The following is a 24,034-nucleotide window of genomic DNA, read 5'->3' on the forward strand; positions in this document are numbered from 1 at the left end:
ACAGGCTGTGTGATAACATGTTCTTCAGTTCCATGGCCTGTTTGCAGTTCAGTCCCATTCAAGTGAATGAGGCTGTGTTGTGATACCAAGCAGAGCTGCTATACAAATGTATGGCACGGTGTTTGTTGTATGTGAATAGACGTCAGCAATCTGACATCCCTTCAAACAGCTGATTGGAGGGAAGCCAAGATGTCGGACCCCCCTGGCAATCTTCAATTGATGACCTGTCCTAAGGATAGTTGAATGAAACAATGATGTAGCTTGTGACACGTTTCTTTTCATCTGAAAATATGGCGAAACATAGAAATATTTTCTCCCTGAGCTGGGTTTTCATACCCATTCATATCAGTGAGGCTAGATTCACACTACTGGTGAATGTCTGTTCTAATCCGTCAGAAGATTAAGCATTTTCTTACAGGTTTGGATTTTACTGCTCTTTCACTGTGTGGTAAAAATGACTTATTACCTTTTATTCTGTGGATCAGTATGATTACACAATACCAAATTTATATAGTTTTTGATATGTTTTAATATCCTGAAAATAATTATAACCCCTTGTGATTAAGGAAAATAGTGCTGATGCAAGATACCGAACTATCAGCTGTGAGCAGGAGATCTCACCACCTACCAAAGGAACTCCCACATGTTATCATGATAGCTGCATATGTCCCCCACCTCTGCAAAAAAATAAAAAATAAACGTTTTTGCCTGTTCTATCTACATGCTGTGACCCCCCTCCTCGTGTCCTCCAACCACGGTTGGGCTGTATTATCAACATCACTCTGCACAGAGAACTAAATGATCCTGCAGTGTGTCTGTGTTTCTTTCTTTTTAGTTGCTATGATTCCTAGTATTTCTCTATCTGTATGTGTTTTCTCTCTTGTTATATACTACGGTACTAGTCATGAAACTGTATCACTGAAATTTCCCCATTGTGGGACTATTAAAGGATTATCTTATCTTATCTTTTCAAGCCAAAATTTTCTCAATCACCATATTCTAACACACACATACCGTATTTTTCGGACTATAAGACGCACCTAGGTTTTAGAGGAGGAAAATAGGGAAAAAAAATTTTGAAGCAAAAAATGGTAAAATATATAATATATGGGAGTTGTAGTTTTGCAACAGCTGCAAGGCCACATTGACAGGTGACCCTGCAGCTGTACGGGAACGCATAGAGTGTTTTTTTTTGCGGGGCCAGAAGTACTTTTTAGTTATACCATTTTGGGGAATATCTATTGCTTAGATCACCTTGTATTGAAAAAAAACCCGGTGGTTTATGATATATGATTTTCTACTTTTATATATATATATATTCTAGGGACAGGAGGTGATTTAGATCTTTTATTTATTTCATATTTTTATTATATATTTGTAAAGCTTTTTTTTTTTTTTTTTTTTTTTACTATTTTATTCCCCCCCGGGGGCTTGAACCTGCAGTCATTTGATTGCAAGTCCCATAGACGGCAATACAACTGTATTGCCGTCTATGGGACATTCTGTCTATTAGTATTACGGCTGGTCATAGACCCAGCCGCAATACTAATATAGCAGTGACAGGCCTGGGAGCCTCATTAGGCTCCCGGCTGTCACCCGAACAGGTCGGCTCTTGCGATATCGCTGCGCAGGAGCCGGCCTGCAACTTCACAGGTACGGGGCCGGTGGGGACCGGCCCCGGGGAAGAAGGGGCCACCGATACTGACCCGGCATCCGCTGTACTAGAGAGGCGGATGCCGGCGAGGGATAGAAGCCATCACAGGTGCCGCGGGGCCTGAGACATCGCTGCCCTGCATGAAGCCAGCGGCGGGGGGACGGAGGAGCGGAATAGCATTGCCCCTGCCGCTGCTGGCTTCATGCAGGGCAGAGGAGCGCAGCAATGTCTCAGGCCCCGGCACCTGCGTCTATCCCTTGCCGGCATCCGCCTCTCTATTACGGCGGGTGCCAGGCGCCACATTCGGACTATAAGACGCACCCTTCTTTTCCCCCCAAATTTGGGGGAAAAAAATTGCGTCTTATAGTCTGAAAAATACAGTATATACGGTACTGTGTGTAACCTGTGCTTTTATTGTAGGTTGAGCTGTCATTTTATCAGTACAATTATGGGTTACATAAGTTGTTTTGATCACTTTTTACTCAGTTTGTTTTGTAGGGGAGAGAAGTGACTGGAAAATGGCTATTTACACTTTTTTTTTAATTTTTCCCTTACAGTGTTCACCCTACAAGAAAAACACTTTATTAATAGCTTTTCATTCTAGGACATGGCTATACCTAGTGGGGCATACTTAGTATTATATTAGATTTTTCTGGCATACAAGGCATAAAAAAAATGCTTTTTTTTTTTTTTTTTTTTTTTTTTTTTTTGCGCAAACTACCAATTTTTATCTTCTGCACACCCTTTGCCACCTTTCACAAAAAGGTAGTATGAGAGGCTGACAGGTGGCAGGGCCATTGGCCCGACCAAATTTAACATTTACACCAGGAATCGTAGATGAAATGAGGAATGTACATCACTGGCCAGTGTAGGGTGCGCATTTATAAGGAAATGTTCACCTCCTCACAAATGTGGCACATCCTCCAACAGCCATGTGATTATGATGACTTTTTGTTTGTTTTTATATTTCAAGAGGATTGATAAATTAGCATATTTTTTTTAGATATTTTTTTTTAAATGTTTAACTTTTATATTTAGTCCCTTTAGGGGATTGAGCTTGAATTTGATTGCTTATACAATGTGTATCACTGGGGACCATTATGCAGTGTGAAGGCCACTGGGGATCATTATACTGTGGAGGCCCCAGGAGACAATTATACTGTGTGGGGGCTACTGGAGACAATTATACTGTGTGGGGGCCACTAGGGACCATTATACTGTGTGAGAGCCACTGGGGAACATCATACAGTGTGTGTGGAGCACTATGGAGAATTAAACTGTGTATTGGTCCACTCAGGAGGATAACACTGTGGGATGGGGGTGGAGGGGGGCAATGGGGAGCCAGTTGAAATTGGAAACAGCTGTATCTGCATATAAATATACCAGTCTCAACTGTGTTTTTGTCTAGGGATTTCTCCAGAAATAATTAAGGTAGAGCAGTGACCTTGGTGCCAGAGTTGAGAATTTCATCTTTCATGTAACAGCGCAGTTCTATATTTTATAACGCCTGAAATATAAGTGTTGAAGTGACCCCTCTCCCATTTAAGCCTCGTTGTATTACACCCATACCTCTCTGTACTCACAGTCACAAGAATTGAGGATCTCTGCTGCCAACAAAAGAGGAAAGAAAGTGGATTTCAGCACAGGATTTAATGGCACAATTTTTAATGACACATTCTGACAGAAAATCAAAATTTTTTCCAAACATTTAGGTATAATTTTAATTGCTGTTCCTTTTTATCTTACAGGTGAGGAAGAGGAGAATGAAGGTTAGTCCACTTAAAAAGACACACGGTATATGATAAAAATGGGAATGAGCTTTTCTCCTTGGTTCAATAAATGACATTCATAAAGTGCAGGATGTGTGGTATTACAGAAAAAAAACAGAAATGTGTGCAGCAATTCTGGTCATGGAGTGGGCGCTCTTGTATCACTTTATTATGTAATTTTATACCCTACTCCACTATTAATATCATATGGGCACTTTATCACTTTACATACTGTAGCACTTCATCAGATGCCATGAGATACAGAATTAATCCCAGTTTGTCACTTACTTTGTTGTTTTAAAGGGATCCTATCACTCCCACACAATTTTTTCTAGGTACCACGTCAGAATAGCCTTAAGAAAGGCTATTCGTCTACTGCCTTTCGTTGTCTTCTCCACGCCGCCGTTCGCCTACAATACTGGTTTCTCTCGGTATGCAAATTAGCTCTCTTGCAGCACTGGGGGTGGGCCCCAGCGCTTAAACATCAGAGCAGACTGCGCATGCCCAAAGGCCAATACTGTGCAAGCGGCCATTTTCTCGTGGCCTGTGGGCATGCACAGTCTGCTCTGCCCGAGGCCTAGAAGTTACAAGCCGCCGCCGGAAGAAGAGGATGAAGAGGACGCTGCTGACAAAGATATGAAAGGAATTTCTGGCACTCACAGGGAATCATGAAGAATTTTTGCATTTATTTGCATCCAAAATTATTAAACGTTTCGGTCAACATGACCTTCATCAGTATGACGGATGCATGGTGGGAAAGGTGAAGGTCAGCGAAAATTGGAAGCTGACGAAGATAGAGGTGGCGCTGTAGAGAGTTCTCTCGCAGCATTGGGGCCGCCCCGAGTGCTGTTTGAGCGCTGGGGCCCGCCCCCAGTGCTGCGAGAGAGCTAATTTGCATACCGAGAGAAACAAGGATTGTAGGCGAACGGCGGTGCGGAGAAGATGACGAAAGGTAGGAGACTAATAACCTTTCTTAAGGCTATTCCGACGTGGTACCTAGAAAAAATTGGGTGTGATGGGATCCCTTTAAGATTCTTCATAGCCTTAAAAAGTGACAATTCAGCATCTTGTTTCTTATACATAGTAATTACATGCAGAAAACTGAGAGGCTTCCTGATCTTTCTACTCCCTGCTTGGAACAGCCATGTGTTTCCTGAACAGGTCACTCAGTAGCGCTCCATTGTACTTTTCCATGTCTGCTCAGGAAGACCCATGAGCAGCTGGGAAATGGACGTAACTTTCAGCCTGCATATTTCAGGGTCACAGCAAGAGGTCCAAGGCACAAGCCCTATCAAGTTAATATGACTGTCTATGAAGAGAGTCAACATGAATGGAAGAAACAAAGATTTTCTAAGATATACCAATGTATTCCCTGTGTAGTGGCTGAAGCTTCTTAGCACCTATTCAGTTGAATTAAAGCTGCGCTATATTAGCCCGGCCACTACACAGAGGACAGACCTGTGCTTCTGCATCTATTCTTCGTGTTAGTTACGGCTCCAGTAGCTGAGGATTGGTGGAGGTGCCAAGTGTCAGAGCTCCTCTCCAATTCGATAACTATGACATTGCTATGAGCTATTCATATTGGATTTTGTATATGGCTGTATTTTAATTCTATCCACCTTCCATGGAAGTGACTGTAAGGCAGAGGCCCCACGTTGCTGAAATGCAGCTTTTTTTGTTGCAGATTCTGCTGCAGTTTTTTGAGCCAAAGTCAGGAGTGGATTGAACAGAAGGGAGAAGTATAACAACTTCCTATATATGTCCCATTCCTTTTGTAGCCATTCTTGGCTTTGGCTCCAAAAAACGCTGCAAGATCTGCAACAAAAAAAGCTGCGTTTCCGCAACATGGGGCCTTAGCCTAGAGATTTTTTAGAGATTTATGAAAGACATGAAAGTTTATGCTGTCTCTGAAGTCATTGTTAAAGAAGTAGGGTAGAAATGTATTATTACCTTTTCCTGGATTAATTAAAAGCAGAATATACTTCTAATTCGTTCTTAAAGGTGCATCTTTAGGCTATCACTTTGTCTACATATAGTGCCAGTTTCTTTATAGTAGGATGGGATGACACAAATTGGCTTTGATGGTATGTGAACAGTATGCTCAGTTGTAATATAACCCATAGGTCAATCAGATTCTGGTCTAGAAATAATCATTATTCCTGACTTAGAAAATACATTTCTGTTGTTAATACTGTACAAATTGGTTGTCTGCTGTCAGATAACTTCCCTATAGGACTGGTTTGATATCTGTGTTTGCAGAAAGAATGTTGTATATTCAGTAAAATGTGCTGTTTGCCTTCTCTAATATGTGCACATGTATGGCTTTCTTCAACAGGGGAATCTGTAATTAACTATGCAGATTATTACCAGGGACTCTGGAATTGCAAGAGTGACAAGAGTGATGAGCTGTCATTCCAGCGCGGAGACATTATCCGTATTCTAAGCAAGGTAACAAAGAAACAAAAGGTCCGAGAATGAAGGAGGGAGGAGGTCATATTAGAAGCTGACATATAATTAACACAAGGTTCACACTAACATCGCCTCTCCGTTATTCTAATCCATTGGAGGACCAGAACAGCAGAGAGGTGGACCACTAAAATAGTGGTAACACATAAAGTCCAATGGACACCATTGACTATAATGGGGTCCGTTAGGTGTCTATTATTTTAAAACTGAAACCATCAATTTTTATGCATATACTTCGTCAGAATCTCCAATGGAGACCTTAGAGCAGGAGTCCTCAAATTGCGGCCCGCGGGCCACATGCGGCCTGCCAAGCACTTCTGTTTGGCCCCGCTGACAACGCCGGCAGGCGTGCATTTATAATGAAGCTCCTGGGGAGCTCGGGCCAGGCCATGGAGCGCACTTCACTTTACCTATTGGAGGGCACCGCTCCTGATGTCTGTGTGACCTGCTCTGCCTCCGGCCCACTGTTTGAAAAGTTTGAGGACCCCTGCCTTAGAATGAAGTGGATGTGTTTCTATTCCCAATAACACAGTAACACACATTGTGGTAACCGTATGTGGCTGAATCTTCAGACATAAATTATCCATTCCGTTGACCTCCCCAAAAATTAGAAACCTGGATCTTTTACTGGTCAGCAACCTGAGTATATCTCTGATAATGTGAGCGATTTCACTGCTATTATTACATTTTAAGTGTTTCTATAGAGAGAGTCAATAGATCTGCTACAACCATATGTAAGTCCTTATAGGGTTTTTCATTGAAATGGAAAGACGGCGCTCTCAGGTCACAACAGGATTTTATTCAAAAAGACAATGATGCACCAATGGTGCATCATTGTCTTTTTGAATAAAATCCTGTTGTGACCTGAGAGCGCCGTCTTTCCATTTCATTGAAAACTCTATCTTCCCTGGCCTTGGCCGGTGTCCATCAGACGTGCTGCCTCCTCCACCTGACGGTAAACCCCAAACGTAGTTGTGAGCGATTGTCACAACCTCATCAGGTGAGAGGCCATTTGGTCCTTTTAAATCTTCTGGTTATTTCCACCAAAATTTATCAGACATTCTACACTATATAGTGTGCTCGGTGTCTCTTTTGTTTTTTATACTTATAGGGTTTTTGTCACTATGGACACTTATCCGCAATCCAAAACACAAGGGGTGTCTGATCACTGAAAGACTATCACCGGGCCCCCCTATGATAAGGAGGACGGGGGACCGATAATCCCACAAAGGCCACCTTGTGATTGGGGTGGCAGTACGCTTGCATGACCGGTGCTCTATTCGCTTCCATGGGGCTGCCGGGTCTGTAATCTCTGGCAGTGGCTGCAGCTCTATAGAACTAAATAGATTGTTGGTCACGTAAGCACAGAGCCGCTCCATTCAAAAGGGGGTCTTAGTGGGACTTTCGGGCCCACGTCTTCCTTTAGAGGGATTGCTATGAACAATGATAAAACTAAAGTGATCCCAGTATTTGTGTCCTATGACTCTGTGCACACTGAGCTTCAGTGCTCTGTTGGGATTATACATCCAGACGACAACTCCTAAATGTGTACTGCTGGCAGAAGGCTGTGACGTATACCACTGTATAGGCATACAGTGACATATATCATTCATTGTAAAAAAAAAAAATCTAAAAAAACCCAAATATCTACAGCTGTATTCCAGCCACGTGACAGATACAAGTTGGCGTTTCCTGCCTTGTTCTGATTGGTAGATTTTATGCTGTGACAAGAAACTCTACCTTGTCACATGACAGAAACAAAGTAGAGTTTAGATCCAAAGTCTGAAATAAACTCCGGTGGGCCAGACACTTCTATCACACCCATAGGACATTTACAATTTTTTTTTTTTTCAGTGGAAAATCCCTTTTAAGCTCTAACATTACATCTACACTTAAGAAAGAATATATATAGTCATAATATTTCATTATAAATTCTGCTAGGCATTAATCCAATCCCATGTGGTAGAATAATTGATGATGTTACTTTTAATCTATATCCCAGACAGGATAATCTAATTTAGAGGTCCATAGAACAGGACATAGACTAACCTGAGAGGTCACTCCAGGTCCACAACTTCATTTACCAGGCTCAGTGTTCTGTCTCTGGACTAAGTACACACCTAGAAAGGACATATATCTGCTTAGAATAACTTGGGTAAGGCTCTGCCCACATGATGCAGTTTTCATCTTGCCATTGAAAACACCCAACAATGATCTTATTGACTTCAGTGTAAGTCAATGAGATCTTTCAGACTGCCAGCTGCCAGGCATAACTGTTATAGCTCTACTGTGAATGTAAGTTGTAATGTTAATGTAAACCAGACCCAGCAGCTTACATTTACATGATGGGGCAGATATATGAAACTGGAAAGGAAAACATTGTCATTGTTGCCCATAGCAATGAGTCTTTGCACAGCTCTTGAAAAATGAAAACTTCATTGAGTTTAGTTGCTATAAACCACAAAGACAGTTGTTTTCCTAAAAATAAGGCCACATGTAGAGGATCCCCTTCAGGTATCATCTTGCATCGGACATGCCCTGACAAAAAAAACTGTTGAAATCGGCTGGGGTTTTTTGCTCCAGGTTTTACCTAAGCGACTAAGCTGGATTTCATCCTCTTGCAGTTTCTTACATTACTGTACTGACTTCTAGTGATCGACCCTGCAAACTACAGTGTAATATAAGACAGTCATGGTCACCAAGAGCGGAAGTCATCTGATTGCTTATGCAACCCAAAGCAAAGAGCTCTGCTCACAAGCACATTAAGTCGCCCGGATATTTTAATCTAATTCATCTGATGTCATAGCATAGCTATTTATTTAAGTCAGTCAGAAGTCCCCACCATATTGTCCTGTGCACACAGCACAGTGATTTTTATTGTAGCCACAAAATCTTCTCTGGTTGCACAATTGTGATGAAGTTTGCAGTGACTCGAACCATGCATTTCCTTAATGAACACTTAACAAGACAATCAATGACCCATCAAATGAATGGGTACTGAGCTGTAATAGCAGCACTGCACAGTATATGGAGCTGTCTGCTTGTAACTTAGTACACTGTGCTAAAAACAACCGATCGGTGCAGGACTTGGTTGTTGGAAACCCACCAATCTCAAATTAATGACTTAAATGAACTAAGGATAGGCATACTTGCCAACATCTGGCAAGCAGCATGCCAGATCTGTAGCCTTTGACTTTTTGGCACCTCCCTTGACAAGTTGCACTCAGGACAAATGCCTCCGCCCATGGGTTGCTTCCACCCAACTACTTCCCTGAGATGTGGACAGTGCAAGGATTCTGCCGTGAAAAATTTTGAGTTGATTCCACAACCATGGCATGCCTCTTTTTCTTCATGTCACAACCCTTTTTTGTGACATGGTCAAGCAATCTGCTTGTCAACCCCCTTTTTCAGGACATGGCTGGCACATAAAGTGATCGTGTTGCATGTAAAATGAAAGTGAACCCTGAATTGCAATTAAAATAGAGAGATACAGTATATACAAAAACTTCTCCAGTGTTCAAGAAGACTTCCCCTCCTACTCCTCACTATCTTGTCTAATTGTATGGTACGTGGTGGCAGAAGGAACCTCCGGCTACTGCTCTATCTTCAATAGTAGAAAAATAATTTTATGTCAAGCCCTTATTCTGTACACATGACTGCCGAAAATGAAAAAGATTTAACCACTGGGTTCTCTCCAAGATTTCTACCAAGCCCAAAAACATGTAGAAAATCTTTTAGACTGTCAGTGTGGGCATGTTTTTACTTCTCTTGATAATGTCTAGGTTTAGTGTTCCTTTAATCACTAAATTATTTGTAGTATTTTTTTCATGACTATTATTTATTTTCTTTTTTTATGTAATTAAGGTTAAACTGTACAACATTCTTTTTTTTTTCAAACTATATTATTTTAGTTAAAATTGCTAATTAATACCAAAATAAATCTTTACAATGGACTCCCTATTTTGAGTCAACATGTAGTATCAGATAAATGAAGCTTTATGGTGACAGTTTACATCATGTCTGTATATTATTTGTGTATGTATATATTTTATGGCCCTTTTCTCACAGTAGAAATCTCAAAAACCCTAATTGGCTCTCTGTTTCTCTCTTGTCTTGACTATTACAGCTTTCCTCTTATTGGGTTTCCTCTTACTAAATTCTCCTTTCTACAATCAGTCCTGAATGCAGCAACCAGACTCCTCTTTCTATAACACTGGGACACAGATGCATCCACCTTGTGCCCGTCACTGCACTGTTTGCCCATCCACTACAGAATCTAAAATAAAATTATCACACTCACCCATAAATCCATCCATAGGACTGGACTTCCCTACATCTCTTCCCCTTGTAACTGTCTAGCACACTAATCGTCCTCTCTATTCTACCAATGACATTAGATTTTTATCCTCTGTTGTCACATCATCCAACTCCTGTTTCCATGACTGTTCTCAAGCTGCACCGGTGCTCTGGAATGGTTTATTTTGGACAATCAGACTAATAGTCAACTACGGCAACTTCAGACATGCCCTAAAAACACATCTGTTTAGACAGGCTTATCACATGACCTGATCACATTATTCTACACCTATGCAAGTTGAGCCTAAATTGCATCCCAACACAGTCCATGCACCATAAATACACGCTGCCACCACCACTGATTCACCGGCTTAGCAGAAACCATGCTAACATATACAGGCATCTCTCCAACAGTCAGACACAAACACACTTCAAAAAAGTAATGGGTTCATAGAGCAACACAAAGTAACATTAAATTTAACAATTTAATACCCAAAGGGTTCAGTGCTATATATACAAGAAAAGATGACAAAATTGTAAACAGCCTTAAAATAATGGGAGTATTACAGAATAGTACAGAGAGTAATATTCTGAGTCTTTGGTCCAGGAGATTGTAGAATCTTCAGATGGAATTGGAAAAACCCAGCTCTCTTAGATGACTTTACAGATGTGACATCAGTTGTAAGGTATCATGGTCTCTTAAGGCTTGTGTTTAGCCACACCTCACTACCTGGGTGCTCCCTCTTGTTCTTACTTCAGGGCTTATCTTCATCTGGGAAAGAGTAATTACTTTCACTGCCTTGTAGAGCTGTATGTCTCTACTGGGCTTTGGAGGTCAGCTCACGGTCACTATATCCCCCCTTTCTCTCTTAGGGTCACTAAATTATCCCCCTTTCTCTTTCTGCTGCTTGACCATGACTTAGTAAAACAATAAAACTGGATGTTTCCTAGATGTTTCCAGAGGTTGAGCCTCATATATAACTTGGTGTGAACCTCCTCATTTATGCAACACACCTTCTACCTAGGCTATGTGCCTGGAGGGAAATCTACACCAACTACATCTACATGTAGGTGAATAGAGGAGGGGGGCAGCTCCATCTGGATCTGTCCTTCAATGTCTGTTGCTCTTATCCTGTGACGGATGTGACCATCTAGTCATGTGCCATTTGTGTAAACTGCATCTGCTGCCACTGGTTACAGAGGATCAGGAAGAGTAATTTTTTTTTTTGTTTTATGTTTTAGTCATATCAGGAGCACCATTAAAATTTTTAAACACGCGCCAGAAAACTCTATGAAGGTCTGCCTAGTAGAGCTCTAAGTCACATATTAAAACTCTGTACGAGGTTTAGTTTGTATGTTTATAATGTCTGTAGAGTTACTGTATGTGTATCATTACAACATGCTTTAGATCTGTTTCATTTAACGGCTGTTCGCACCCATGGGTTTCTGGAGATTGACTGATAGTGAGCTATAAACTTGATCTGCTACACTAAGCTTGTGTGGGTGACTGGTTCTGCTCTGCCAAGCCTGTGTGTTCCAGTTCTCCAGGTATGACTGTAGGGTGGCACCAGCTGATATCCTTGAACTATTATGTTAACTGCTTTTGCCATAAATGCATAGCTTTACTTTTGGAAGGTATTGTGTTACTCTTTGAGTTATATGCAGGGCAATCACCCACATTGACACTTTTTTAGATGTTAAAGTGAACCTTTTAGGTGATTTACTCTATATGAGAGCAAGATTGTGATAGAGGGAGAGAAACTGAGCTGAGTGATTTAGAGGATTAAATAATTGAGAGTAGGAGTTCTGATTTAGCAGCGGAGTAAATCTCAATAGGACTCCTAGAAGTCACAGTGAGAGTCCTGATTACTCTGCCCACATGCAATGACAGCTTTCACTATATGCACATTGATACAGGGAGAGTTTTCAATCTCTGCTGCTCTCAGGGTACTGCAATGTGTTTGAATATTGGCCTGCCCTTGTTACTGGTGAAATGTTTTTGCAGATTACTGTGTAGCCAGTACCAGTGAATAATAAATGTTTCACTATAAGTGAAATCACTGGTGTGAGATGGCATATAGCTACACTCTTAAAATAGGGTAGCAAAAATCCTGAAGTTGCTTTAGTGGCTATTCACATTGTGGAAAATGAAGAGCTGATTACGCCCAGATGAATGGGCCTAATCAGCAGAGTCGCGAGCTGCAAACTCAGTGCCTAAATTATTTACAACATCCATGGCAAAATTGAGCAGGACGCTGAAAAAATCAGTGTCCTGCTGCAATCTCTGCTTCCCATGGAAAACAATGGAAGGCAGAATCGGGGCGGAATCCATCTACAAATCAGCATTAAATTCCTACGCACCCGGTCCCACAGAGGGCAGGGGGACCGGAGCCAGCGGAGACACATGGAGGGGAGCCGAGGAAGAGCCAGGCTGTCCCGCCGACACTGGAGAGGCAGCGCCAGCTCCAGCCGGCGTCATCTTGGATCCGCCGGCCGCAGACATGGAAGAGGCCGCAGCCAGCAGAAACCGGGCCAGCTGCAGCTCTACCCTGGAGGAGGAGGACGCCCCGCGACCCTGACGTTTCACCATTGCCAGGAGGGCCTCAGAGGAAGGTAAGTACCTGGAGAAGTAGCTCTGAAGATACACTGCTTTACGCTGCCGTGCCTAGGCCACGCCCCCATCTCTTCTTTTTTCCCCGCGAGCGGTAACAAACGGGTTGTGGAAAAAGAAACCCATTGAATTTAATGGGAGACGTTTTTTTGAGCCGGATTTTGATGCAGATTCCGCGTCAAAATCTTGACCAAAAAACCTCAAGTGAACCCGGCTTTAAGGTTAAATTGCCGTTTTGGTATTTTGCAATAATTAAGTGCGTTTTGGGTTGCAGTTTGGGCACTCGGTCTCTAAAAGGTTCGCCATCACTGCTCTAAGTATAGAGGGTTTTTTCCCCAGATATTTTGGTGTATACTTTTCTATAGGGAAAATGCCCAGACAAATAAACATCAAAAGAAATTTGACCAGAAAACATAAACATCATAGTATTTTTTTTATAAGCTCAAGAAGAACATAAAGGAATCCTAAAGCAGCTAAAACAAAAGTAGTTAACAGCATTTAATATACGAGCTAATTATATTTACTCTTTGTGATTAAACATTTATAAACCTTGGTTTTATATTGTGTTTTGGGATGGTTACTGAGTAGTTGCATTTCAAATGCAAGAGCTCCAATATGGTTGGTATCCTTGCTACTGCTGCAGGGTGCTACTGACTTTTCCTTCATGGGGAAACATTGAAATAACTTGATGGTTGCAATAACCCACACTTTTTTCATGCCTGAAGTCACCATGCAGCCCCTAGACTCTAGCCATATGGGAAAAAGACCTCTCTGTAATCTTATTCTGCAGTGGATACCAGCTGCCCCTGGATCATGTAAATCTTATTTACTAGGTCATTTATATGTATGGACATTACCAGTTGCTTGATTTAACACCATATAAATAAACAGATTTTGCTTAGAAAATCTTCCCCAGTGTTTCTAACCAAATTTTGTACATTTAACCTTAGATAAGGTATTAAATGTGACATAGTAATAAGGTAATACTATCAAAGGTGAGTTCTCACTGTATTTTACTCCAGTCTTGCTGGGAGGATTATTTTGATCACATGAATCACATTTGGCGTTTCTTAGGCAGATTTATCAGTAATGTCACAGTAAATATTATTTACTGACAATTATTTAAAAACTGACAATTTTTTAAGTGTTATTGGGTTCATGATAAATGTTTGTATTTCAGTTTTTCCTCTATTAAAGTTTTTAACTTTTTTATATTTGCATTCTTATTATAGTTTTTCAATATATACCACAAAAAATACTAAGATGCATATCACCAGGTCCATGATAATACCATAGTGATATGTAGGCAATACAAGAGTCCATAACACCAGTAAATAACATACCCTATAAGAAAAGACATTAAATAAAGACCACATTAATAAAAATAACGGAAAAGAAAAAGAAAACATGGAGGTGAAGGCATACAAAATAAAGTAGACTAACCATGAATTCGGAAAGTCTTCAGACCCTTTCATTTTGTTATGTTGAGGTTATGCAGTAAAAAAAAAAATCAGGTTTCCCCAAATTGATCTGCACTCAATATCTTGTGGTGAGAATGTGAAAACAGAATTTTAAAAATTTTTGCAAATTAATTTTTTGGGCCAGCTTCAATACTTGACACAGATGTGGATAATAATGGAGGGAGGGAGGTTTCCTAACCTTGAATAATTTCTTTGAAGGAACACTGAAATTCACATAAAATATCCAGAACCTCTTTGCACTTTTTTGATGTTATATTTAATCTTAAACTAAGAAATAGTTAAAGAAATCTTTTCTGTGTGACTCAGGATCTCAGGTATTGTCCCCTCCTCCTTACCGTTTTGTGTCTGTGAGTAGGACAACTGGCTGAGGCAGGAACCTCCCTTCTGTTCCATTTATGGAGTTTACTCAATTAATTCATCTTCAATTGAAAATTAAACATATCCGAGGGATATGTCCATAGGAGATTTAACTGTGTTCTCTACTTGATTTGTACAAAACCATACCAGACAGGATAGTGCAGACAATGCTGAAGACTAATATTGAGAGTAAATATATTTCTTAGTTACTTCTTGCATAATGATGGAGCAAATTACTTCTCTCAATTTTCAGAAGCCTCTGTCCCAGAAAAGGGTATTGCCCAGCCCAGAAGGGCTAAACAACTTCTGCCATTGCTGCACCCAGGGTTTTTGTTAGCTAATGTATTAACGCTATTGAATGGCAAGGCTTCTGGACCATGCACTGATCTCAGAGTAATATATTGCAGCAACCCGGCGGAGATCAGAGAGTGCAGATCACGATGACACGGGCTGTGCCGCCTGCTAGGCCTGGTATGCTACTCATACACTCTGAAACCTCCACAAGGCTGTGCAGAAAAGGGGGGTCCTGCAGTGCAACCTGTTGGATGTGGTAGAGTCCTTGTCTTCCTCCGGGGCACTGCTTGTTGGAGAGGGGACCTCTCAATACTGAGCCGGTGTGGATGTAGTTCAGGAGGCCCTGATGGTAATGCAGGCAACGACTCAGGAGTCCAGCGATTGCAGGTTAAACCAAATAACTTTTATTGAATAACGCCAACACATGTTTCAGCAGCTTTGCAAGATGAATACAGCATACAGTTCAATATGCAATGTCCACGACTTAAGAGTTTAGCCAGGCAATACAGACACTATAGGTGTCTGACCTGACGGGACCTGCTCTCGTTTTTTGCATTTGAGAAAGGGCCAGTTTTAGGCCTGAAACGCGTTGTGCTATATGCGGTATTTTAATTCATTCAATAAATCGTATTTATCTGGATCCCGGTTCATCTCTTTCCTGCATACACCAGTGAGCGCGGTTCTTCCTCAGTGGACCCTTGGTTCCGTACCCTTCTCCAGTATCTTCCCGGTTTACCGGTTACGGACTGAACCGCTGCCACTCTCACCTCATTACGGTCTTCAAGTGTTGTGGCTCTCCACAACCGTATAAGGTGAGAGGCCATCTGGTCTTTGATAATACTTACCTAGTTTCTAAACCGTATTTTTACTTTCAATACTACACTTAGTTCGCTCGGTGTCCTTGTTTTGTTTTTCTAATACAGACACTATAGTACTTGACATACTTTTCTCCTCTCATACCACTCGCTAACTCAGCAGATGGGGGACTGTAGCGCTGCATTTGCTGATCCATAGTTTTCAATGTATACACCAAACATTGAACCAACAACACACAACAGATCCCACCATTTTGTTATTTATTTACATATAAAATAAAGCCAAAATAGAAAAGCCATATGTAAAACAAAAACAAAACCCCACCCCATGAATCAATAGCTCCTAGAACCATATTTAGCACCAATAATTTGAAGTAATGGTTTTCTATATGACTTTAACACTTTGTACATCGTTCTGGAGGAATTTTGGCCCACTCTTTTTACAGCACTGCTTCAGTGAATTCACTTGATCCCACATCAACATTTCAAATGGTTTGAGATCTGGACTGGGTCATTGTAACGCCTTGATTTTTTCCTTTGCAGCCATTCTACTTTACTATGCAGCCTTTCTGCATTCAAAGTGGAAATGGTCACTTGAAATGGCTGTATCTCCAGTTTTATACCATGTTGAAAATTTTCTTTTGCATTTTGGTGACATTCTCAGCTTTCATTTGCTGCCAAGATTGAAGTACTAGTAGTTAATAGAGATGAGCGAACACTACAATGTTCGAGGTTCGAAATTCGAATCGAACAGCCGCTCACTGTTCGTGTGTTCGAACGGGTTTCGAACCCCATTATAGTCTATGGGGAACATATACTCGTTAAGGGGGAAACCCAAATCCGTGTCTGGAGGGTCACCAAGTCCACTATGACACCCCAGGAAATTATGCCAACACCTCTGGAATGACACTGGGACAGCAGGGGAAGCATGTCTGGGGGCATCTAACACACCAAAGACCCTCTATTACCCCAACATCACAGCCTAACAACTACACACTTTCCACATTCCAAAAAACCTCTATCAAAGTGGGAAAATACCTGGAAACCTTCTTTACTCCCCAAATGGATGAACACAAACCCCAATTTAAGCTCAACAAACAGTAACAACCACCCCTTTAAATCACGTTCCCCATGACAACCACGGATGGAATAAACAATGGGAAATGGGAGCCCTCACCCTTAACTGTCATTTTGAGTGTGTGTGTGTGTATGTGTGTGTGTGTGTGATGTGGTAAGACCTTCCAAAATTCACTTTTCTAGCCCTTAACATGAGCCCTTCCAAACAAAGTTACAGGACCTTAAGCTGAGCTACCAGCAGAGATTGAGGCCCTTGGCATGAGTAGAGCCTTGCACCAGCAGTGTTTTTGGCACTTAGGGTGAGTTGAGCCTTGTACCAGCGTGTGTCCCTTAACATCAGGCGAGCCCTAAGTTCTGCACTTTGCACAAAAGTTCAACATTAACCTTAGTAGCCTTAGTAGGCCCGAGAACCAGGAACAGGTCTTGCAATGGCTGTCGGATAACGCTTAAAGCACATTGTCCACCAGCCAGTCAGCCTCTACCTCCTCTTACCCAACAGTCTTGTCCTCCTTCCACCCAAAATTCCCAATCTTCCCAGAACAATAACCCCAACTGTCCCTGCTCCCCAGAGCTGTTCTCCCTTCCTTTGACTGTACCGCAACCTGCCCCTCCATTTCGTGATTCCACGGACCTAACAGACGAGCATCTGTGTCCAGATGCTCAAACACTAGAGTCTCCTCCATCTCCGGTCGATTTGGTGGCGGATGACCAGCAACCCACCCTCATCGACGACAATGAGACGCAGTTGCTGTCAGGGCAGCCAGTTGACATGCGCATTGTGCAGGAGGAGGCGGCGAGACAGGAGTTGGAAGAGGAGGTGGTGGACGACGAGGACACCGACCCCACCTGGACAAGGCGGATGTCAAGCTGGGAAAGTAGTGTGGATGTTGAGGCAGGTGCAGCACCAAAAAGGGTAGCTAGAGGCAGAGACATGTCCAGAGGCAGAGGTCAGCTGCTTTGCCGAAGCCAGGCCAGACCCGGAATGTCCGAAGATGTTCCCTTTTGTACCCAGCCCAGAAAAACTCCCCCATCGAGGGCACGTTTCTCGAAGGTGTAGAGTTTTTTCAAGGAATGCGCCGAGGACAGATATAGTGTCGTCTACACAATTTGCCTCTCGAAATCGAGTAGGGGCCCTGAGAAGAGCAACCTGTCCACCACTTCAATGCACCGTCATTTGGAATCCAAGCACTGGAATCAGTGGCAGGCAGCAACGGCAGGACAAACGTCGCCCGCCGTTCATGCCACTGCCTTTGCTCACAGTGCTGGCGATGCACTCCAGAGGACGAGCCAGGACATCACTACATTTGCCTCCGCCACTTTGTTGACTTCTCCTTCATCCTCTCCTGTTTCTGTCTTATCTCCTTCTCCTGCACCATCAAAGGCACCATCAGGCGCTTCTTTACAACAACCCACCATCTCTCAGACATTGGAGCGCCGGCAGAAATACACCGCTAACCACCCACCCACGCAAGCCTAGAACGCCAACATCGCTAAACTGCTGGCCCAGGAGATGTTGGCATTCCGGCTTGTTGAAACTCCCGCCTTCCCGGACCTGATGGCAACTGTGGCACCTCACTATGCCGTCCCTAGCCGTCACAACTTCTCCCGGTGTGGCGTCCCCGCCTTGCACCAGCACGTGTCACTCAACATCAGTTGGGCCCTTAGTTCCGCGCTTTGCTGCAAGGTCCACTTGACCACCGACACTTGGACAAGCGCCTGTGGTCAGGGATGCTGCTTATCTTTAAGGACAGGCAGGGTGAATGTGGTGGAGTCTGGTCCCGGGGTGCAAACTGAGGTACCCTATCTCCTCTCCCAGGCCAAAATTCATGGCAGGAGTAGACTGAAACCCTACGACGCTGCAACCTCCACCCCAGCTACTAGCGGCAAACGCTAAAACACTGGTGTGGGGAGACGTCAGCAGGCAGTGCTGAAGCTCATCAGCTTGGGGGACAGACAGCACAGTGCCTCCGAGGTCAGGGTTGCCATCCTGGCTGAGATGGCATTTTTTTTTTCCCTGCTACACCTGGGGCCTGGCATTTTTACGCCTGTGATAATGGCTGGAACCTGGTAGCGGCTCTGGAGCTTGCCAGCCTCCAACACGTTCCATGTTTGGCCCACGTCTAACCTAGTGGTGCAACGTTTTTTGAAAACATACCCAAATGTACCGAAGCTACTGTTGAAAATGCGGCGCTTGTGCGCCCACTTTTGCAAGTGTACAGGAGTTGCTGCTAGCCTAAAAACACTCTAGCAAGGCCTACATCTGTCCAAACACAGGCTGTTGTCCGTCATTCACACACGCTGAAACCCTACAATACCATATCTTGAGCAGGGTGTGTGAGCTGCACAGACCTTTGATGGAGTTCCATCTACAAAACCCAAGGGTTCCTCAAAGTCAGCTCCCAAAGTTTCTGCACCATGAGTTTCCAGGGGTGGCAGAGTTATGGCTAGGGGAAGAGGCATGGATAGGGATGATGTCTAGGGGCAAAAGCAGTGTGGATGTGGAGGCAAGCTAAGCAGGAAAAACTGGGGGTACAAGCTAAGGCATGGACTGGGGTGATGTCTAGGGGCAAAAGCAGTGTGGATATGGAGGCAAGCTAAGCAGCAAAAACTGGGGGTACAAGCTAAAGCATGGACTGGGGTGATGTCTAGGGGCAAAAGCAGTGTGGATGTGGAGGCAAGCTAAGCAGGGAAAAAGGTGGCTAGAGGCAAAGGGATGTCCAGAGGCAGAAGACAGCTGCATGACAGAAGCTAGACCTGAGCCAGCAAGGCCCAAGATGCCCTCTTTTCTAGCTTCCTTAGAAAAATTCCCCCATCGAGGCCACGTTCCTCGCTGGGGGAGATAATTTCTAAATGTATAGGTCGAGGACAAACTGAGTGTGGTTTACACACTTTGCAATGCGACTCCCCATCTCCCAGGCCTTTCATTCCAGGCTAAAGTACAGCACAACCCACCCACATGCCCAAGGCTTCAACGGCCTCATCTCAAAAATTCTGGCCCAGGAGATGTTGGGGTCCCGGCTTGTGGACACTCTGCCCTTTTTGGGCCTGCTGGCTACTGCGCCACCTCACTGTGCCGTCCACACCAGCACTTTTCCCCAAACATGAGGCGGTCCCTAAGTTCAGCGCTTTGCCCAAAAGTTCCACGTGACCAGCTATGAATGGACAAGTGCATGCGGACAGGGACGCTAACTTTTAATCTTGGCACAGTGGTTGAATGTACTTGAGGCATGGACCGGGTCGCAAAATGTGGTAGACTGACTTGTCTCCCCACACAACATTCCTGGGAGGAGGGCTGAAACCCCACCCTCCTCCTCCGCTGTTAGATTGACCCCATCTACGAGCTGGAAACGCAGTAACACTGGTGTGGGGAGACGTCAGCAGGCCGGGCTGAAGCTCATCAGCTTGGGGGACGGACAGCACACTGCCTCTGAGGTCAGGGATGCCATCCTGGATGAGATGGCAATTTGTTTATCCCCGCTGCCCCTGGGGCCAGGCTTTTTTGTCTTGTTGGAGGGCTCTGGAGCTTGCCAGCCTCCAACACGTTCCATGCCTGGCCCACGTGTTCAATCTAGTGGTGCAACGATTTTTAAAAACATACCCCAAATTAGCAGAGATAAGGGTGAAAGTGGGGCACTTGGACACCCACTTTCCCAAGTCTACAGTACCTGGAGCTAGCCGCAATACACTCCAGCAAGGCCTACATCTGCCTGAAGCACCTACTGTTGTGCGAGGTCACCACACGCTCAAACCCTAGATACTGTATGTTGAGCAGGGTGTGTGAGCAGCAGAGACCTTTGATGGAGTACCAGCTACAAAACCCAAGGGTTCCTCAGAGTCAGCTCCCTCACTTTCTGCACCATGAGTTTCCATGGGTGGCAGAGTTATGGCTAGAGGCACAGGCATGGATAGGGGTAATGTGTAGGGGCAAAAGCAGTGTGGATGTGGAGGCAAGCTAAGCATAAAAAACTGGGGGTAAAAGCAGAGGCATGGACTGGGGTGATGTCTAGGGGCAAAAGCAGTGTGGATGTGGAGGCAAGCAAAGCAGGGAAAATGGTGGCTAGAGGCAAAGGGATGTCCATAGGCAGCAAGGGCAAAGATGCAAAACTCTCCCCTGTTTCAAGAATTTTCCTGACTTGTCTCCCCACAAAACATTCCTGGGAGGAGGGCTGAAACACCACCCTCCTCCTCCTCCGCTGTTAGATTGACCCCAGCTACGAGCTGGAAACGCTGCAACACTGGTGTGGGGAGACGTCAGCGGGCCGTGCTGAAGCTCATCAGCTTGGGGGCCAGACAGCACACTGCCTACAAAGTGAGTCATGCCATCCTCGATGAGATGGCAATGTGGTTTTTGCCACTGCACCTGGGCCCAGGCATGTTGTCATGTGTGATAATGGCCGTAACCTGGGATCGGCTCTGTAGCTTGGCAGCCTGCAACATATTCCATGCCTGGGCCACGTTTTTAACTCATTGCTGCTAATCTTTTTAAAAAGGTACCCCAATGTTCCTGAGCTACTGGTGAAAGTGTGGCGCTTGTGCGGATAGTTTTTAAAGTCTATAGTTGCCGCTGCTAGCCTCTATGCACTCCTACAACGCCTGTACCTGCTGGAACAACGGCTGTTGTGCGACGTCTCCACACTGCTGGCACTAAACATATCATGTGTTGAGCAGAGTGTGTGAGCAGCACAGACCTTTGATGTAGTTCCAACTCCAAAACCCTCGGGTTCGTCAAAGTCAACTCCCTCAGTTGCTCAACCATGGGTGGCAGACTTATGTGAAATCCCATCCCATCCATTGCACTGGACACGAAACATTAGCATGCGCTCAGCACAACTCCGGATATGGCAGCTGCGTTAAGCAGGGTGCAGGGTACAACACAGACCAGGCCCGAGCACCAGGAACAGGTGTTAGAAATACTGCAGCATCCGCCATTTCCTTCCAATTTTGGGGTTTTGGACCCGCCACCGACTTGTCTGGACCTCAGTGGGGATCATGAGACACAGTTGCCATCAGGGCAAGCTGTGGTCATGTGCGGTTTGCAGTAAGGGGGCAGTGCGCAATTGGAAGAGGAGTTGGTGGATGACGAGGCCACCGACCCCACATGGACAGGGGTGATGTCTAGGGGCTAAAGCAGTGTAGATGTGGAGGGAAGCTAATTCAACAAAAAAACAGGGTAGAAGCAAAGGCATAAACTGGGGTGATGTTTAGGGGCTAAAGCAGTGTAGATGTGGAGGGAAGCTAAGCAGCAAAAACAGTGGGTAGAAGCAAAGGCATGCAAAACTCTACCCTGTTGGAAGACTTATTCCTAGGTCTGGAACACGTTAATGGCCCCCCCCCCGGACAAATTACTGCCACTCAGGGGCCTAGTGTCACCAGGAGGGACAAGTATAGGCGCATGTTGTGGGAATACCTGGCCGACACCAGCTCTGTCCTCTCCGATCCCTCTGTGCTCTACTGCCTACACTTATTTTTTCATCTTTTTTTCTGCACTGCACATCTCTTGCCTACTTCCTTTGGGATCTTAGAAGTGGTGGTCCACTTCCAAAGGTGGTAATTTCAGTGCTGGAGTTGTCAATAGACAGTGTAACGGGAGTAGCTGAGGTATCGCTGTCTTAACCACTTTTTGGCACAAAATTAACTTCCAAAGCCAAGTATGGTGCAAGTATATGATGCAAGGACACCTACACACCTATCTCTGACACATTGGGGAGTTCACCCTCATGCGCCCTTTTGGCCTGCACCATCATGCGCCTCTTCCCAGCCACTCCACATCTCCCAAGCTTTTCATTGCAGGCAGAAGTACAACACAACCCACCCCCATGCCCAAGCCTTTAACAGCCTCATCGATAAACTGCTGGCCCTGGAGATGTTGGTGTTTGTTTATGCTTCTGGATACCCAGGCCTTCCGTCAGCAGATGGCAGCTGGGGCACCTCCCTATGCTGGGCCTAGCCGTTACTACTTCTCTTGGTGTGCTGTCCCTGCCTTGCGCCTGCATGTGTCCCATAACATCAGTCGGGCCCAGAGCTCTGCGCTTTGCTGCAAGGTCCACTTGACCACCGACACATGGACAAGCGCCTGTGGTCAGGGATGCTGCAGTGCTTATCTTTAATGACAGGCAGGGTGAATGTGGTGGAGTCTGGTCCCCGGGTGCAAACTGGGGTGGCCTATCTCCTCTCCCAGGCCAAAATTCATGGCAGGAGTAGACTGAAACCCTACGATGCTGCAACCTCCACCCCAGCTACTAGCGGCAAACACTGTAACACTGGCGTGGGGAGATGTCAGCAGGCCGTGCTGAAACTGATCAGCTTGGGGGACAGACAGCACAGTGCCTCCGAGGTCAGGGATGCCATCCTGGCTGAGATGGCATTTTTTTTTCCCTGCTACACCTGGGGCCTGGCATTTTTGCGCCTGTGATAATGGCTGGAACCTGGTAGCAGATCTGGAGCTTGCCAGACTCAAACACGGTCCACGCATGGCCCACGTTTTTCAACTTGTTGGTGCCATGTTTCTTTGAAACCTACACCATTGTGCCTGATATACAGGTCAAAGTGGGGCCATTTTCGTAAGTGAGAACTAGCCTCTGCTAGGCAGAAAACATTCAGAGCACACTCCTCTCATCTTCGCACCGTTGACTGGCGGAGGAAGACGAGGGGGTTGGAGTGGCATCTGATGTCCCTGTCCCACACGAGGTTAGAGGGTGCACTTCAGTGCATCTCATTGCTTCACCACAAATGGTGTGAAGGGGAGTGGAAAATGGAGGAAATGGAGAGTGACCCTTACAGTTGGGGCCAGCAAAGGCATGCCAAGTAACACACTGGCACACATGGCTGACTTCATCTTGGGTTGCTTTTCAACACATATTTCACATCATGAAGAACAAATAATACTGGATTTTTACAAGCCTCGAACCCCGGTCTAGGTGTAATATCTGTTCCTTTCTTATATTAGGGGAGAGGGAAAAAAAATTACTTCAGTGATACGTTTAGCGTACATAGACTGACTATTAATGTGTATCCCACTTAGTGTTGTTAGGGTTACACACCGTCACAACCTGGCTAAAGTTTCTATAGCTGTTAATAAAGTCAACATAACTTTACGGTATCCAAAAAGACAGCTGGTACCGACAGAGAGCAAGACAAATGTCAACCTAAGCTGTGAGCTCTGAACACCCACAGTGACTTTGGCGTCATCATCATTATAAGGGAGCGGGTGGTAA

General features: G+C 44.5%; 1 protein-coding gene across 1 annotated transcript in view; it reads left to right on the forward strand.

The window, feature by feature from the left end:
* The window catches only part of SKAP1 (src kinase associated phosphoprotein 1), a 303,171-nt gene that overhangs the window by 245,932 nt on the left and 33,205 nt on the right, over positions 1-24,034 (forward strand). The window contains exons 11-12 of the mRNA XM_075279083.1: positions 3,367-3,423; positions 5,759-5,871. Of these exons, the coding sequence (XP_075135184.1) occupies positions 3,367-3,423; positions 5,759-5,871 (170 nt within the window). The remainder of the gene's footprint in view (positions 1-3,366; positions 3,424-5,758; positions 5,872-24,034) is intronic.

The sequence above is a fragment of the Leptodactylus fuscus genome, chromosome 6 (assembly GCF_031893055.1).
Source record: "Leptodactylus fuscus isolate aLepFus1 chromosome 6, aLepFus1.hap2, whole genome shotgun sequence".
Taxonomy (NCBI): Eukaryota; Metazoa; Chordata; class Amphibia; order Anura; family Leptodactylidae; genus Leptodactylus; species Leptodactylus fuscus.